At 32.9% G+C, this 20141-nt stretch overlaps 1 protein-coding gene across 2 annotated transcripts in view; it reads right to left on the bottom strand.

Moving 5' to 3' along the window:
- Nucleotides 1–20141, bottom strand: part of LOC130449310 (uncharacterized) — a 207252-nt gene that overhangs the window by 164804 nt on the left and 22307 nt on the right. For both annotated transcript variants that reach the window (XM_056787043.1, XM_056787045.1), the window contains exons 3-4: nt 5092–5266; nt 2069–2179 (exon numbers count right to left, since the gene is read on the bottom strand). In XM_056787043.1, the coding sequence (XP_056643021.1) occupies nt 2069–2179; nt 5092–5266 (286 nt within the window). The remainder of the gene's footprint in view (nt 1–2068; nt 2180–5091; nt 5267–20141) is intronic.

Raw genomic sequence — 20141 nt, 5'->3', positions numbered from 1 at the left:
TGTTCTGTTGACCATAACCTAACATGGGGCGTTATGGTTAGACCATCCTTTATACTGTGTAATTTCAATTTCTCCCTCTACATGAAGATGCAGAAAAAAATTACGCAGCGTTAAATGTTAACAACCTTGATGTCTTATGATCAAATAAGATACTGAACATACTATTTACCGTTCGTGAAACTCTTCCTCAAATGATAAGTCTTTTGTATTTTGATATACTATTGCTGTGTTTTTTCCTTTTACTTCTACATACTTAATCCAACGAGTTTCTGATTATTTTAAACCGCCCAAAAAATAATCTTAAGAAAGTTCCACAAAATACACGTTTATCTCTGTTAAAAATCTTTTCATTTGTGTGAAATATGAATATGGGAGATGAGGCAATAAATCGTTCGACAAATTTTTCTGCAACAATGGCCAGGCGCATTGTCGTAAAACTTTTTCTTCAACAAATGCGGTCGTTTTCTTTGAAGTTTTTAAGTGAAAAGGTTTTTTCATTCTTAAGAGCATGTATATTTATTTCTGTGACACATCGACGGAAGAATTCACTTTGATTACGTTTCGAAATATCCAAATATTCGTTGGAATTTTCAATGCAATTGAGGCAAATTAAGAAATTACGGAGAGAGCATTTCCATTACTTTGATGCAAAATATTGGATATTCATTCCATGAATAGAGTCACTTCATCAGCTATTTCAAATTTCATTCAATAGGGCAGAGATTTTATAAATTTTTATTAGCTTCACCTGTATGTGGGTTTGTTTGTTTGAAATTTTCCTTTAGACTAAGAGCAAGTGATGAAAATAATGAAAATTTAGTTCGATAGAGGATTCGAACTTTGTGCTGGAAATCAAGCACTTTGATCAAACATAACCATCTACATCGTTATGGCACGATACAAGTTTCGACGAGATGTAGGTATATAGCAGCGAAGCCATTATACGAGGGTGGTATCAATTATAAAACTAAAAAGTGAAAAATAAATATAGTTTTAAAAACTAAAAAACGCGAATTTAAAGCACATCCAACTGAAAATTACAGTAATAAACGAAAGATACTAGTATTATTGTGAAAAAAGCGTCAGGCGTTCGATTTACGAGAAATATGAAACGAAGCTCCCCACGATTCTTCACAATAATACTAGGCCATTCATTATAGTTTTATTTTAAAAATTATTTTCAACTTTTTAGTTTGATGTGCTTTAAAAGCGAATTTTTTAGTTATATATTTATTTTTAATGTTGTAAGTACAGTAAGAAGACTGGCATCGTAGTTTGTTGTTTAAATAGAGAATTTCTACTAATATGACACTAATATTTGATAAGTTAGTGTCACTTTTCAGTTCTATTTGGTTTCCAGTTATTTCTGTGTTAATTATCTGGGTAATGTTTTAATGGATTGATCTCTACACAGCTAATAATTTTCCATGTAATGTTTGACGGAGACTATTGATACAGGACCTTTTCATTTAAATTTGTTCCAAAGTTTCAGTTTTATCTTTTAAAACCTCAAAATGAAGCTAATTAAAAGTGCCTTTTTCAACAAATTCAGCCCCTATTTATTATGAGGAAAGGGACAATTAAACGTTGTAGTAGGAATAATGTTGAATTGCTGACGTTTTTCTCATCAGGAGTAATGGTTTCCATAGTGGGTCTAACTCACTATCCCAAAAGAAAATATGGATACTTTGTGTATTCCTTCTTCTGACCTAAAGGCATGATTAGTTTTTGAAGTACCCACAAACCATCCTCTGATTACCTGAATAATTACTGTTTTCGTGGAAAAAATCATCACAGTTTCCATCAAGTATCTAACAGATCTAACAGAATACCCAGATGCATAGCATTTTGTCATCTTGTTTCAAAAAACTTCATGAGACCCTAAACGTCATTACAATAAACTAGATTTTCGTCTTCTTAGCCTCTGGCTGGGTACATAGTAGGATCGCTTCACATGAGCTACTACCTGCTTTGGTGAATCAACTTTATTTATCAAATATCATACCTCATTGGATAAAGAAAATAAAGAAATGATTTTGAATACGGACCGAAATAAAAATAAACTTACCGTGAACGTATCCTGCATCACCTTGAATAGGAGGATGGTGACTGGGAGGTGTTTGGTAACTAGGTGTTGAATGCGGCGAGGAAAACGCACTGGAGCAACTATGGCGAAGGCCTATTTACAGAATAAGTTATTAGTTATAAATATATAAAATTGAAAATCCATTTTTTAGGTTGGATTTAGTGTCACACCGAATATATTCGCAATGTCAACTGACAAAATGATAGTCATAAACCATACCCAAGCAACTGAATAATTTACTAAATAAGAGTGATGCCTGCAGAAAAAATAAAAAGCTTACTACCTATGTTTACATTATTCTTTGCAATAATTTACGTAAGTAGGAAGAGCAAGGCGGATATATTAAGTGAACAATGCTTATTGTTTTATGAAAATTCTGTTATTATTTTGATGTATCAAATATGCAACTCAATTCTACGAGTGTTGTCATAATGAAACCTCCATTTCCGTTAGTTAAATAGCTTGCTTTGTCCTTTTCAGCGTCGACTTGGCATTGTCCAATTAAAATAGTCACATAGAGCAAGATCAGGCAGGTAAACACACACAGTACAAATTGAAATTCTTGAATAGTAAACTGGAGATATTAATAATAATGGCTCAACACCTATAATGGGATTACGCAGCAAACACGCTCTCTAGATACTCTTGTCGGGGTGGGTTAGTAGCCATAGTTCATGTCTGCACCTTGTCGCTTATTTCCCGACATAACTTCCTACTTCCTATCTTTTGCAGCCCGTTTATAGCTCCTGCTCCTACCGAACAAACCTCAAATGAATTTTTTTCATCCAAGCTATAGTACAAATAGTTATAAAATTCCCAATAAACATAAATTAAGTTATTATTAAGAGTACAAATTGAAACTCTTAAATGGTGAACTGAACATATTAATAATTTTGGTTCAACGGGATTGCGCAGCTCTCTGGATACTCATGTCGGATCAGTCCCCATAATTCATGTCTGCACCTTGTCGTTTATGTCCCGCCTAAACTTACTGTTTTAAAGCTTCTACTCTGCTTAGGTTATCCTCTACTTAACTAAACCATTTTGTTCTAGACCTGTCGAGTCTTTTTCTACAACCGGAATCCACTGAAGATTTTAAAGTAAATCGAATTCTAATAAAGACAAAAATAATTTTAGAATTAAAGTATGATTCTGATGAAAGAACAAATCTCAAATGCCAAAAATTGCCAATAAACATAAATGAAGTTATCTCGGCCAAGCTTTATTTTATTTATTAGTTTTCGATTTCGACAAGAAATTGTTACTAAACCTGAAGAATTTAGCAAGCCATCCGAGTTGATTATCTGATTGGCAAATAATATATTTGGATAATACATAAATAATTTCGAAGCGCACAATTCACATCCGCACACATAGGTATTGTTTTTGTAGCATATTCAAATATTTTGTTCGGTTGAATTGCCATCAATAGAAAATTGTTGAAAGGTTCACCTTCATTTCAACCGAAATATGTAACTTCTGTAGATACTTCCACTATAGTTCTAGGATAATATGGTTTGTGTAGGTTTGCCATACGCCAACAAGGGCTTTTACAAAATGCAAGTCGTATAATTTGCTAGGGCCATTCTTAGCTTCAAGCACGGTTTCACGCAGGATTTTTAACTGTGAACATAACAATCTATCGAAACCAGGAAAAGTAATTTTCAAAAGGTTTGAGAAATTTTTGAGTGATTTCGTCCTTATAAAGGAAACAACAAACAACGTTATATGCTTAAAGCTGATTCCATTAGTTATGACAAGTATGAACAAGTATTTAGATCTGGCGCTGCTCTAAAATCGTGGCAATTTTACTTTACGAGGTATAGTAATTAAGGTCAGGAAATTTAGTTTGACCTGGGGAACCAGTAAAGGAACTATCTATCTCCGAAATCTTTCGCAAATTGTGATTGTGGTGTATAAAAAATATTGAATAGGACGTAAATCGCTAGAAGACAATCCATATGAAAGACGATGCGAATGTCGACCTTTTGCGGCGTCTAACCATCCGTCCGTTTTCTGTGAATATAAGCAAAAAAATTTAAATCTACTAAGATATAAAAGACGGTGGCAGACTTTCTCATCTATGAACAACAACAAATAAGAATCTTCAAAGATTTATTGTGCTGCATTCAGGACGACAGCAGAAGCTGGATAATTCAGATAATTAGACCTGCATATTTGAGTATGACCAAGAGACTAGTGAAATTGGTAAGAAACATGCAGCTAAAGCGAAGATGTACGCGTTCTTAATAATAAAAAAGAATTTTGTTAAAAAAACTTCGAAGGTATAAAAATGAAGTATAGAAATACTTTGATGGCTTATATGTTTAACTGATAGATGTTAGGTATCAGCAAGCAGAGGTAATCCATAAAATGTTCTAATTATTTTCAAGATAGACAGAAAAATTACAATTTATTGTAATGATACAACATCCACCTAATATCAATCAACCATAATAATTACTATCCTCAATGCTAATCAGTATGTTCAAGAATTTTTTTTTTATTTCTTGTTTTCAAGCTCCTTTCTCATACTAATTATCCAGTTAATTGACGTTTTTCTTGTTCAGCATTAGTTTCTTATCATCATCATTTTTACAATCAATGTTTTCATTGACTTTTCTGACTTCTGGTTCTAAACGGATCAACTTCGGGCGATTACCAAGGTTGCTTTGAATCGTGGAAGCAAGGCTGGAATCATTGTGTAGAGTTGAATGGAGACTATTATGAATATCGATAATACAATTTTGTATGAAACTATTTGATAAGTTCCTAGAACCTAATTGTTGGAAGCGGATATAAATTATTGGTTTTAGTTCTAACAATAGAATAAAAAAACAGAAGTAGCAATGGATTACGATTTCTAGTTTTACATGAAACAATAACCTTGTTCTTTTAATGATGATTAAATGCATAGCAAAACAAAGCCTTAAAATAAACCATATTAATTTTGCACGGGATTTTTATATACATATTTCGGTGCGACATTTATTTATTAAACTTACCTGGTGATAACTGATGAGGAGGCATTCCGATGACATGTTGTGGCGGTCCCATATGTTGTTGTCCATGTAAAACTGGATGATTGTGCTGTAATCCAGGTCCCGGCGGAGGTTGCATATTTGATAATGCATCGAGCGGAGTATATGATTTAGAAGATGGCATGGAATCACTATTACTCTGTAAAAAATTGAGGTTTGCTTGATGAAAAATTCAAAAAATTCAAAAAACCATCCGTATTCACGATAAAGGACGTTGCTAGACACGACAATTTTGATATTGTATACATACACACTACGAAAGGTTCGGACTTGTCAATGTAAATTTATAGCATGAGACTGAGTTATAATATAATATAATAGGTCAGAACCAGAGCAATGTGATCTGCCCACAATTGATCTATTGTGTACCCACTGGTCTATTTTCAAATCAGGTACAACAAATTTGCAGAATGAGCTGTCTGCCTGGGATTTAAATGGCTTTTTGATTTAAGAAGTTTGATGGAAAGTACCGTAGCGTTTGTCTATGGACAGCCTCGCTCTTACAGAGGTGTTCGGAGTGGTCAGGAGTTTATCAGATGCTTTTCAGTTGTAATCCACTGTAATGTAATTCACCAGAATACCAGTAACTGTTTTAAGCTCGTCCTTGATTAATGAAAGAGTCTTTTGAGATCAATAGGTAGAATGTTTTTGAATTCCTCTTTCTTCCCACTTTTCTACCATACATATTAAAAGAAAATAAAAACGGTAGGTATTCTATGGAATCCGAAGTTAGAATTTTTAAAATTATCAATTAATCTTTCAGTTTTTACAAATCAAATATTAACATAACTATTATTAGTATTATTATTAATTTCCCAAATATATGATCCGCTAGGCTTGATTAGTTTAGTCACTATTAAGGCAAAGTTATTTATGCAACAATTATTCAAATAAAATATACAATGGGACCACAAAATGTTAATGTGTTCGTGAAATCATTTTTCTTCCGAGGAACCAATTCAGTTGTTCTGTTTCATACACTTTAAAAATATATTATAATACATATAATATAATGGGGCGTGACACTCGCTTGTTGCTTTTTATTTTATAAAACTAAACTCACGCTTACGCATGAATTCATAGCAACACTTCTTTTACTTGTATTGTCTTTTCTAACTCCCTAGCATATTTTAATCGGTTTTGTTTGTTCCATTAGTTTAGTTATTGTTGCTGTACCTGTAGCTTTCGATCCTTGTATAGTGCAAGGAGCTTTCCACTTCTCAGTGTTCAATGCTGTCAAAAGCTTTATCGATATCAATTAATGCCTTATATAGTGGAATACTGTATTCGTTGGTTTTTGCGTATAATGAAATATTTTAATAAAACCTTTTGTAAACCCTGTTCGAAATAAAAATATTTAATTTTTAAAATATTTCAATTTGAGCCATTATATTCAATATTTGATATACAGAGTGTTCCGGGACTTGATGTGAATTTAATAGATGATTACGTATGTCCATGAAATAAATACTTCTACTACTATCTAAAGGCCAGTTGTGGCTCACGTACAATGTAAAATAATGGTAATGGTAAATGTAAAATTTGAAGATAACAAAAATGAATTTTTCGATCGATTTTTCATCAAAAAGGTACTCTTTGTTCAACTCGATAAAATTTATGGTTTAGGAGATACGTAGATTTTAACATCGTTGTACACGACAAGAAAAACATTCGCCATAAAGAGATAATCTGAAGAAAACTATCATAAATTATAATTATTTATTGAAAATACTTACAGCAGGTATTAAAACACAATCAAACATTTCTAATTGAACTGCATACTGTCGAACATCGCGTTACTTATAGAGAAAAAATTGAAATATAGAAAAATTCAGTTGCTTAGCCTACAACTTAGCATAAAATAAAAACAAAAAAATTATAATAAATGTTCGAAGTGGGCACTTTGCACTTCCACTCACTTCTGGAGTCTAAGGAGGATATTTCTTTGAACGTGGAAGAGCATTCCAAGATTCTGCCTTATAGCGTCACAATGGAAGTTTATATAACGTGGTGACCATGCAAATAGACCTCCCCGACCAATCCAACTATTACAAAAAATGTTCACATAACATGTAATCATTTTGGAGAAATTTGAGTCGACCTTTCAGGTAGTAGCTTATTTGATAGTAGCCTACTAAATGAACAATAATTATTAATCTCTTTCAAGATTTCCTCATGGCAGTAATATGATCTTCGATAGTATGTAGTACAAATGTTTATTTATTTATTCATTAGTTCTCCAAGAAATATATGATTGTGTTTTGATAGCTCCTGTGAGTATTTTTAAAAAATAATTACAATTCTTGATATTTTTTTCGATAAAAAAATTCATTTAGATTGTACAAGTTGTCCCTGTAGATTTTTAACTTTTGGGCATGAGTCGCCCCTGGCCTTTAGATAGTAGTTTAGAATTATTTATTCCAACAAACACACAACACGGACATACATAATCACAATTTAAAATTCATAATGTTCGAATGTAGTTATAATTTGGAAAATATACTTAAACTTAAGTTCGGATTTCGCAACTTTAAAGGCCTATAACTCAGGAACGAAGGGTCGTATGAGAATGTCACAGCATTAATTTCACGTTATCTACTCACTTTCTACTACCGAATTTTTTGCATTAGATCCCTGTATATTATATGCTTAAGTTGTTAATAGTTTTAAGCTAAATTTTCGAGTATCACTTCCGGTTTGATTATAATCAATAAAAAATTGTAATTATCACGTACCATTATAGTGGGAACATTCACAAATGTGATGTAAGCTATGAACATACCTTTTGAGAAAAAAATTCTTCAAATTGATGCTTTTTTATTCTTTGGTTAACAACTCGCTACATTTAGTTGAAACTAATTATATGGAAAGAAATAAACTGTTGTTTGGGCCAACGTTTGGTGTAATGAACTTAAAACATTTTCAAGGTTAAACGACTATTACTCACAATTTACTGAAAAATAAACAAAGGTGATTATGGCAACAATGATCTCAAATTATGCAATAATTGAAATTGCGTATTACTATAACAACATTTTAGACTAGGGACAGAAAATATTTTTGAAAAGTTATTGATACATTTTTTTAGACAATTAATAATTATTATTAACCCGCGAGCATTAGCACCACGAGCAATTTAATGATTTATTTATCTATGGTTGTCGTTTGCCCGATACGATTATTCATATTAGCAGTAATATAAATAGATATTCTTATGTACTTTTTGGATTTTAATGCCACGAGTGCCCCCGGGATCATTTCTAGAAGCATTTGGTGAATGAAAAAATTTCGAAATTGATTACAACAATAGGTTGAGAATATAGTCGGTCTATAATATGTTCATTAAGATAACAAGTAAAAATTCTGTCATGTGATGAATCATCACGAGTTGCTTTCAAGTTGAAACTTGTCTTGAAACGTGTGAATTACGCACTCAACTTTTGTTGACTGTGTTTAGTACAATTTTTGGAAGCGGCCGGGGTATACGTGCGTTTAGTTAATTTATTAGGTGTTTTTGAAAGTTATTAGCCAATAAAAAATCGTTAGAAACGAGCGTCAAGTGGTCTGAAAGTATTATGATGAAATTTTTGGAGCTGTATCACAAGTATGATTGTCGGTGGGACAACCGAACGGAAAAATATAAAAATAGAGATGCACGAGAAGATGCGGTCGGTTGTATTGTGAAGAAAATGAAAATAAAGTTTATTAGAACAATGTATAAAAAAGAACATTCATTGGTACGGTATTGCATCTACCAGTGAACATATTGGAATAGACAATGTGAAGAAAGAATCCATCTTTACTGGAGGAAACTTATTTAAGGTCAAAACTGTTAAAATAGGTTCTGGCAGGGAGGGTTCAGAGTAGGTAGTTCGAACCAATAACAGTTGAATGCAAGTATAAAAATATTTATGTGAAAATAATTATATTATTAATTTGATTGTATATTATTTAAAGTGAAAATTAATAAAAACTAGTATCTCAAAATTCAAAAATTGTTTTATAATTGTGTGTATTTGATTGTAAAAGCAAAGCTTGTCATGATGAAAAAATTGAGTTTTTCCATTTTCTACCTTCCAATAAACATATTGTTTCGAGAAGTTGGTGAGAAAAAACATCTTAACGGTTACTTTACAATAGAGGAATACTACAAGGACATGTATATATATATCACATAAACCATAATTTTTTAGAATAAACCATGATTTTTTAAGATCTATCAATTTCTCTGAATTACCTCAAAAAATATGTAAATCGCGGTCTAAGACGCATCCAGAAAATCGCACGTGGATGCCTATTTTCAGCGTTAAAACAAAATTATCAATAATGAAGATACAATTGCAGGAACTTCTTCTGTTAATTTCTTACTCTTTAAGGGTTTTTCTCTAATTCGAGAATATTTATACTTTACGAGCTATAAGAGATATAATACAGCCAATATTATAACGAACGATTCTCCCTTGAAGGACTGTTGAAGGTTTGGTTCATGTTGTCAAGGAGCTGGATTGCCTAGATATTCACATGTTTCAAGAGCTGCTGTTCGTGACTCTTTGCGAATTTAGTGGATACCTGCCTTACTGGTCCAGGTCCCGATGAAGATCGCTATTTCGTAAGTACAAGGATGCATCACCAATGTCCTTAGCACTTTATTTTGAGATCTTTGGATTATTTGGGTGTTGCTTTCGCTGGCATATCCCCATAATTGAATCCCGTTGATCCATACCGGTTCCAGGATTTGTTCATTTACAAGTAGTTTATTATAAATTGACAGAGTGGGTTCTCCCAACAAGCGTAACTTTGCATCTAGTGTTAGCCCCAGATATTTTGCTGCACATGGTACCTGTTTATCGTTTATTCATTTTTATTTTTGAAATTTACATATACCGATTTTTTCTTGTTTAAACTTATCCTCCATTTTTTGGTCCAATAATTAATTTTATTGATTGATATCTGTAGATTTATTGTTGCTTCTTTGTGGGAATCGCCTACGATCAAAATAGCTGTGTCGTCCACTAATGTTCCGATAGTGATGACGGATATCACTGGTGTAGAAGAGGTAGATGATGGGCCCAAGAACACTACCTTGTGGTACACCCGCGTTGATTTGCGGGCAGTAGAGAATATATATAATCGAGAAGTCTTGGGTAATGGTTATATATAATTGTCTTATAACTATTTTTTGTTGAATAGATTTATGTATTGAAACAATAAGGTTTGGAATATAGAGAATTCTGATTATTAGACAAATAATTACTATCTATGCTAATAAGAATTTTCCACTTCCAAGGCAAAAAGTTACTTAGGTCAAGGATGCTTACATAGAAATTTAATTCGTGCTGTAAATCAAAGAGGTATGGATTCTGTACCTAAAAGTTTCCAAGAATTCGATTCTGCCAAGACAAAGATAACTTTGCAGATTGTTTTTTTTTTCTATCTTTAATCAGTTAGATTAATTGTTATTTATTTATATTTTTATAGCGTTGAAATACAAGATTTATCCTTAGACCTATTGTTTCGATAGTGGTCCACGCGTTTGTAAGCCCTGGCTACCCACAACGTTTAGAAGCGTACTGACCCCCTAACGATTTCCCTTTCGCTCGGGCCAAAGACCCACTTTTTACTAAAAGGCTAACAGATAATTCTCTTACCCTTGTGCCGTTCCGGCACTGGTGACACCAGCCGCCCTTCTACATAGGAAGGATTTGGTTTGATTCTCATACAGGGTCAAATAAAAAATTACAGTGGTAACAAATTGTTACACTGCGTAAACATAAGACGAGTTATTATTATTATTTCATTTTTATGCAGCATCTGTATATTGAAAATGAAGATTTGAATTAATCTTTTTAACGTACCACCATTGGTTATCAATGTCCTTATTCCAACGTTGAATTCGTATCCGGAAATATTACTGGAAACATTTTTCGAAACGGCTTTCATATGCTAGGACTCATCAGTAATTTTTTTATTTTATAAATAGCTGAAAGTTAATTGGTACTAAAACTGTTAGCAATTTGCATACATTTTGCTCATTCTATTTGTTTTTAAGGTGAAACGCCTCGACTGTTATTACATTATTTCGTCAGCTTCTATGGAACTTTTGAAATGAAACAAATATTTTGATGCCAATGGTTCGTTTAGATCCATGTTTCACGGCACAAAGATGAAACAAAATCTCACTAAAGCAGCTATATTAGCAGACTGTCGTGCCACAACGGGTTCAATATTGTCACTTCTTATCTCAACACCCAAGATGTACATACTAGTTGAAACTGATGCAGGATAATAGTCCAGGAGAACGGTAAAAATTTTATCAACTATTTCTTATACAATACATCGAGGAAAAAATTAGCTTACGATAGCTTATATAGATTATGTTCTAAAATTAGAAGGATTCTTTTGAAAAAATATTTATTCATGGAATAGTTTAACGAATATTTCCAGTTTTCGTATGCTTTCAGGAACGCTTAGACCGGAACGCTGTTTAGCTCCTGCGTCACCACCTGTTGGGCCATCTCTACTGAGCCGTGATGCTTTTTGTTGAGCGTCGATTTTATTCTCACGGACATGAAAAAGTCTTGTGCGGCCAACAAGACCTGTACATCTCTTTCCAGTTGGCCTTCCGCTCCTCTAACAACACTCGCAACATCAGCTTCGCGCACACGTTCCTTATGGCTAAGTTTTCTGTCCCTAGGATTTAGAGAATGCTGAATTTAACAGCAATCATCTGAAACTTATCCTACGATCACTGTTCGAGACACATTTTCTTTGTTCTTGCTAGTCGAAGGGCGCTCAGAGCGGTTGTCGTCTTCTACTCTTTCTCTACCTTCTCGAAACAGCTTGTGCTACGCAAAAATACTCGATCTAGCAATAACAGTATCACCGTAGGCCTCCTTAATCATGCCGTGAGTTTTTTTCCTGTTTTACTAAGCTTTACACAACATTTGATCACGTATCGTTGCTCCAGTAAACGCAGAGGATCGCAGTTTAAGCGATCTGCTCTCTTCAACGACCGGGAGGTGACTGATTTCCTCTCAACTGAAAATTTATCCAAAAAAAAATTACCAGGTTTCCGTCACTTTGCTGACTCCTGATTACTTTCATTGATTACAGAATTATATGTGCAATCAATTTATAAATTTTCATCTGGTCTCTGACAATTCCTATAGGAATTTCACAAAAAGATCTCTGGGTTTATAAAGTCTAACAAAATAACATCATGTTCTTTCGTCTCATATGGCTAGACACTGAAGAAATATACACAGTTGAGCAGGTACTTACATGTTTTAACTTGTCGCAGTCACCGACAAAATATAAAAAGCGCTCGTAAAAAGTAAACAAGTAATTGCTATTTTTTTTTTTTGGTTTGTAAGACACCGTTGCGACCTTCTCTTCAGTTCTCTTTGAAATTTAATAAATGGATTATGGAGGTGGGTAAAAACTTTTGACCTGTAGTGTATAATGTATATGGATATTATTAACGTTTATTTAGAATTATTCAAACATCAGTGTTACATAACGTACCAACTTATTATTAACGATTGACTTTATTATATTCTTATGGAAGATATCAAATTTGTGCGATTTTTAGCCTTGAAAACGTTTAAGTTCGTTAGTCTCAACTACTTTATACAAGGTGTGGCAATTAATCGGTGATAATGATATTTCAAATTAATTATATTCGAGTAAGGTTACATTTAAACGATGTCTCATTCAATGTAATTCCCTTGGGAAGCCATACAACATGGGACACGCTTCTTCCACCTCCTCTGAGATATTGGGATAACTTTCACATGGTCCTTGTGGATATTTTTATTTATTTTGAGGTTGAAAACTTCGTCTCTTTCTATTGAAAATGCCTTAAGCCAATGAAGCACCTGGACTCTCTCCGTAGGTCTGTTGAAGTCTTCTTTTCTAATATGACAATCATCCAGTTTTAAAAATAATTTTGGGTAGCTGAAATCAAACGTAGCCATGCCAGCTTGCCTGCGACGCGACAACCAGCTACATCATCAAAAAGTTCATCAAATGGTACTGGCCTAAGGTTAAAGATTAAAGAGATAGAAGAGGTGTTGTTATTTCCAGTGGGTTTGGGTTCTTTGTTGAGAAATCGTGAAGTCTAAAATTGACAAAATGTTCAATACTTGTTTTGATTAACAAATCTCTTGCTAAACAATCGTCGGATTGTTGCTCAATACTTAACAATTCTTGAGATTACCAATTGGAGCGCGTTTGATCAATTTGATCAATTCTCAACAAGACTATACCTGTATTGTGCATTGGGTGCCGTATTGACTTCACTTTGGACGCGTTTTAAGCAAAATAAGCCAGAAAAAGCAAAAGGCGACTGCGTTGAAAAGATTAAAGCATCGCTTGACTAAATGTATACACTTATAGGGAGATCTATGTTAAAAAGTAATAAAATGATTGTGATAAAAACTTATCTTGTTTCTTTGTTAGGTCGGAAACTTTTCAGACGATCTTCTTAATCCTAGCGAAGTGGACATTATAAATTCATGTCTGTTCTTAAGTACTAAAAGTAATGACTTTAGAATTTGTTGCAGTTCAACTTCGGCTTCAGTACGAACAGGTACTTATCGATATCTCTCTGTGGGTGTTGAAAGTTAGAATAAGTGACAATTTTATAGTAGTTGAATGATAAACTTTTCATAAAAATGGACGTAAATTGTCTCCAGGTTTAAACAAGCATACCATAATAATTACTCCGTTTTATTGCCGAATTGTTAATTGCTGTATTGAATTACCGATAATCTAGGGATTGTTTCCAATAGTATTACAAAAAAGTATAATTCTGTCAATTAATTGTTGACACTTAATTTTCTCTGTGTAAACTAGTTGCTTCAATCGTCCCCAGATACAGTGATCAACGAGATTGAAATCATGGAATCTTGAAAGCCATGAAATAAGACCTTCACGTCCTAGCAACCTGTTGCCATAAACACTATTTAGATGTTGTCTCACTGCCAGTAAAAAGTGGGGGATGATTCATCGTGCTGAAAATACATCCCTCGGATAACAACGTTCGTGTTGACTAGCAAATTCGGCAAACCATTTTGTACAAAGTCCAAATAGATCTGTTATCTTAAATGACTGTCAAAAAAGCGAGGGTAAACTAATTGGTCATATATATTAACAGTTAACAGAGAACTTTAACTGGGAACGATATTCTCGAATAGCAGGGGGATTATGTTCTGCCCGCACATGTGTATTACGGGAATTATTTATCAATCCTTTGTAAATTGAGCTGTATATGTAAATAGTGTCCTGTATTGTTAATCCACCTACAAAATTCCAACCTATGGATTTCAACTCCAGGTAGGATGCATTATTCGTCACAATACAGCTATTCGGTGGTATATTCGGCAATAATTTATTTTGAAATCAATATTCGAAACTACAGCGGTTGCTTGGCAGTGATAATTCAGGTTGGAATCCAAAAAGACTTGGCTGCTAAAAACAGACATTCTGGTATACATCCTTCGTTTTTAAACCATCGACCCATCCTTGGGTGCATCATGGGTGTCGTACCAAGTCTCATCTAAGTTGATTATCGTTCGGTTTTCCGATCTAGCTATATATATTTTTGACTCCTTTATAACTTTTGTCTATTCTCTTGGATAAAATCTCAAACTAACATTCAGTTAACAAAATAAGAAGCAATGAATTGAATGCGCCCTTCAAGTACGCTAGTTGCCGAAAGGTGCATTTTTATCAAGATTTAATGTACTTTTTGACTCAGTTTTTGAGTTTCTGAGAAGTAAAGATCCCGATTTCAAGGAAAATCTGATCAATTTTAGAGCAGACAGATTTGTTTAATTAATTTAATGACCTAAACTTACAATTACAAGGGGACAGTCTCAATTTAATAGAAACAAAGAGTGTAATTTCAGCTTTTCTTGTTAAATTGAAATTTATAAAGAAAAATAATATTGGTTTAAACTTGTCGCAGATAGAACGCTTTGATGATTGAGATTCAATATGTTCAACATTTTATTGACCTGAATTATGATTTTAAAATCAGATATTATGTCGACGGAAATACCACCAGGAACATAAATCTCTTTGATAAAATGGAAGTAGAGAATGTCATACTCGAGCTTAGCACTAATGAGAAGCTGAATGTGACATTTAAAAGAGGATGTCAGAAATTTTGGCTGCAGGAAATAATCGAAAAATATCCAGGACTGTGAGGACTTGTACAAAAGCTTCTGATCACGTTTCCTTCGTCATATTTTGTCGAAGAAAGTTTTAGTGCTGTTATATCAGAGAATGGGGGAATTTGCGGTTATTCCTCGCAAAACTCAAGCCAAATATTAATAATTTGCTGTCAATCTATCCAAGTATCATTCCTTTCCTACTTCTTAATGAACAAAAAATTGAAAACTTTTAGAGTCAATCAAATTCACCATGGCATTTCTTAATGTATGTACTTTTTTAAAACTTCTACAGTTTAATTTCAAATATCGATTCATTTTTCTGGAAAATATGAACTGACAAATAAATCATACTTGTGAATATAATTTTTAGTATGAATTTTGTAAAGTAAGCAACTTAACAAGTGTCGGGTTGCATACGACATAAAATAAGTAGGTCATGATTAACATTTCAACGAGTTTCTCTAACAGGTTTCATCAATTAGTTTTTTGTTTTCATTTCAATATTCTCTTTTTTAGTAATAACATAAAATTATTCAAATTAGTAGAATTCTGCGTGCAATGTAAAACTATACAAATTCAATAAAAACTGACCCTAGACATGTTTACTTTCATAAATATGCATATTATTGAATTTCAGTGATGTTCTCTCGACAATCTGACAATAAATCACATTACAAAAAACAAAAAATGTCTAGTTTTTGATATAAGGAATGTTAAAAGGTATCTTCTTCGTTTTAAACAAGAATTTAAATCAAAAATAGTAATTCGCATATATTAATGTTGTTTATTTACAACCATATATGCAATGCTGTCATTACTAACGTCATTAAAGGTTGAAAAATGTGATATTACACACCTTTACTTCGCGTCCTCCGAAATATTGTGATGGATATATTTTTTCTCATCTATTCCAGATGAATATTTTTTATATTTGAAAATATAACACATCGACAAATATTATGATACCTATTCAATGGCAAACAATAAAAACCAACAATGAACTAAAATACAACAAACTACTTATTGAAGTACTGGTTAAATTTGAATTATTATAAGCGTTTATAGAAATATTTAGGCCAGTACCAGCGCTTGCGTATCCAACTGTTATCTCTTTGGTCGACAAATTACTTTGCTGCTGAATGACTATGTTTGTGAACCAATTGCAACAGCTTCAGAAAGACCTGGCCCATTGGGACAGCATATTGGTAGTTTTGGTTTCATTCTCCATTGAGCTATCCACATAACCTTCTGCCACAGTACTAGATTTCCATCCTCCTAGACTTTAATTGGAGTACATGTGCACCACATGGTGCCCAATTGGTTGATTTCTTACTATTCCTCCTCTAAGCTGAACAAAAAATCTATCAATTTCTATGTTTCTTCTTAAATTCATGTAGTCTCGAATGATCTTCATCCATACTGGATTAGTAATGAAAAATGATCTACTTGTATGTGTTTTGGAATCTGGAATGTCAACTGAGAGCAACATCGAAAATTTTCAATCGTCCATTCGACAATCTCCAGATAGGCCTATTATTAATGCGACGTAAAACAATAAGAAAAATAAAATACCATTTTAACTGTCCACTTGTTCTCAAACAAAGCTCAAACAATTTTTTTCAAATACTTATTCAGAGATCATAACGCTGTTCTAAAAGGACAATGATACAACTGCTAGAACTGAAATTTTGCAGGACACCAAAAAGAAGAAGAAAAAATTGAAATACTTACTGTAAAAATAAATCAAGTGACTGACAATATTGATAAATGTCAATGTATAGCACATATTCTTTACTTTCATATTAACAGACTTGGAAGTAAACAATATTAATATTTAATCCTAATTTTCAATTTTTAATCAATTATGCCGTTGTTCCTTCAAAAATATGCATATATATTTATTGATTCAAGTAATATAAAATGGATAACTGATTCAATAGGCAGAACCAGGGTATAAAGACAACAAAAAACATAAAAAAAAACCAAAACATTCTTTATTTTATTCTTCCAAGAAAAAGATACATTTAAAATAATTATCATTGCTTAACATTGAAAAATGAATACAAAATAGATAAAAATAATTTTATTAATAATTTAATAGTCCCCCTAAACAAAAAATGAAAAAACATGTAAATTTACAGAGCTTGAAAAAATGTTTTATAATATTGGAGAATCATGTTGCTATCACATAAGCTGATTAAGTCTTTTTTGTCAGGCAGAGTGATTTTATTTATATATACAGGTTTCAAACTAAGGGGCCCACGTGCAAAAAAAAAGATTACCAGCAAGCTGTAACTTTCCACAGAGTTTAGGTTTGACGAGTTCCCCAAAATTTCACTATTAGGAAAATTCAGCAGTGGAAACTTTTCCGGCAATTTTCAGGGAAACACGTCAATTTGACGCCAACGTGAAATATTATGACCAGCAACTTTCTTTTAACTTTAAGGGAAAGATTTATTTTTTAAAAAAACTCGAAAAAATTTGTCCGACTACATACAACGCTCTGATTTCACGGTAACTGTGCGTCTTAATCCATATTTAAAAATTAGGGGCCTATAATTCCTCGCGCTGATCTTGCAGCCCCGACGGTCACTTTAGGCGAATGTAGGGATTTTTGATGTTTGTGTTTTGTATTGGTTGCAGACTAGTAGCGGCAATTATGCTCGTTGACGTAAGATGAAAATGCGCTTCATCCGAAATTAAGATATTTTTGAAGGTTGGGAAAAATTATCTGGTTTACGAAGCCAAGCCTGTGGTGACCTGCATCCTGAATTTTGTCAGAGTGCAGTCCCAAACAGAAGTGTAAAATGCGCAATAATGATGATCTTAGCACGTTTAAAGCAACGGCACGCAAACATATAATAATTATAAGATCCTTTACATATTGTTTCTGAATTTCTTCTGACATATTTCTGAAATACAATCTTCGGTAAGACTTTTATTTGGAACTCCTGTTTTGGAAACAATATTTTTTCATTAAAGAAAATTTCTCAAAATCTAGTAACAGGTTTTTTATTTTTAATGGAATTTTATCGTAAAGCGCAGCAAACAAGTTTCGTAAAATGCCTATTAGAACATAGTTTAGAATAAAATGGTCCATAAACCGTCGGGACCCTAATTGCTGTATGTGTCGAAAAATTGAATATGGTAAAGTTAGTATTTTAGAAATCCAATAATCAATTTTTTTATATTTGCAGTTTGTAATACTGCACATTCTGACTTTTTCCGTATGTGCTTTTCTTTTTATCTGTCGCAAAGATGTAACCTACCTGTCTTTTCCGCGAGCGTAACGTCAATTATCCTTTGGAGGTCTCTCAAATCTACACGATCGATTAAGAAAATAAATATCTGTATCCCGGGATCTTGACCCCAAATATTCGGATCTGTATCCGCGGCTATACATTTCTAACGGTCTGACACATAACTAAAAAATGCTTTATGTTAACACCGTTTGTAAAACATGGCAACATAGGAAAAGTATTAACCATAATAAAGGCCGCATGTTAGTGCAACCGCTTCGGTTCGAATTCTTATTTGAACCTTGCAAAAGTCGTAGATTACTGTCACAAACAATTTCTATATAATGAGAATATGAAACGCTCGTTAACACTCTATTTAAGCATAAATGCGATCGACATAAAACAAAAAAATGAGGTCGATGTAATTTTTTTTATTTCGTTAGTCGAATTTTAGTTGAAAATGTATTAGAATTTTTGACCTGGTTGCAGTTCATTTGCATACCATTTTGAGTATTGTTCAACAGTGAATCTGCTTTTAAAATCTGCATGTAAGTACCTACATAAATACAAATCACATCTAAATTGAAGTTCAGAAAAGAGAAAGGTATTCATTTTCTGAAACAGAAGATGGCCATCGTTGAAAATAAAATTGTTCAGATGTTAGGTTAGACAAAAAATACCTATATTTTCGAATAACCAATTTAATTTATTAAAAACAAGTCATCGGAACGTTAGATCTTATTCATGATAAGGGTGAGTCAGTTGTAAATAACAATGTTCCTGTAGTTTCTCCCCTCATTTATTATAATCCCTCCTATTCAATGTCTGTATTGTTTATGCATTTATATATACTTAAGTCGGTGTGATGGGCACCTAACCGTGAAGCGAGTATCCCTAAAATTGCATTCCCTTGTTCTTCATTCAATCTTCTAGTATCTGACCGGATGTACGGGTTCATTTCCGACCTTTGTCTTATGTTAATTATTGGTTCCATTATCCAATATGTTGGCGATTAAGAGGATCATATCCCTAAAGCACTTTATTGCTCGAAATAATCACATTATACATACTTTACTCGAGTTTAAATTATCTAGTTATTATGTGGTTCTAAATATCTCTTTACCGAAATTACAGTGTACAGTGTGTTTACCGAAACCAACGTTTTTTAACGGCTATTATCATAGTCCCATCCTTACTGGCACTTTAACCAAAGGTTCTTTTAGATTAAAGTGCCTTTTAACTAAATTGTTAAAGTGAAGTGGTCCCATAATCAATTTGTAGCTGTCTCTCAAGTAAAGGCTCCTTTAATTCGTTGAAAGGAGGTTGAGAATACTCTGTCCTTTTCCAGTATGTGTCGTTAGAAAAAAATACAAAATAAAACGTAGAAGTGTGTTACTTTGTTGCTAACATTTCGTTTGGCTGGATCTTTGGTGGCGTGCTATTATGTTTTGTATGTGCCAATTTAATTCTTTGTTATTTTCTATCGTGAGTATCGAAAATTTTACACGGCTGATGCAAACTTTCAATTTCTACGTTCTTATGATAAATTCATTGTATAAATTTCCAGCGTTTGTACTCACGTTTATCAATTGAAATA

Source organism: Diorhabda sublineata, chromosome 10 (genome assembly GCF_026230105.1).
Source record: "Diorhabda sublineata isolate icDioSubl1.1 chromosome 10, icDioSubl1.1, whole genome shotgun sequence".
Lineage (NCBI taxonomy): Eukaryota > Metazoa > Arthropoda > Insecta > Coleoptera > Chrysomelidae > Diorhabda > Diorhabda sublineata.
Note: the sequence above shows the minus strand (reverse complement) of the source record. Positions and strands in the feature narration are given on the sequence as shown.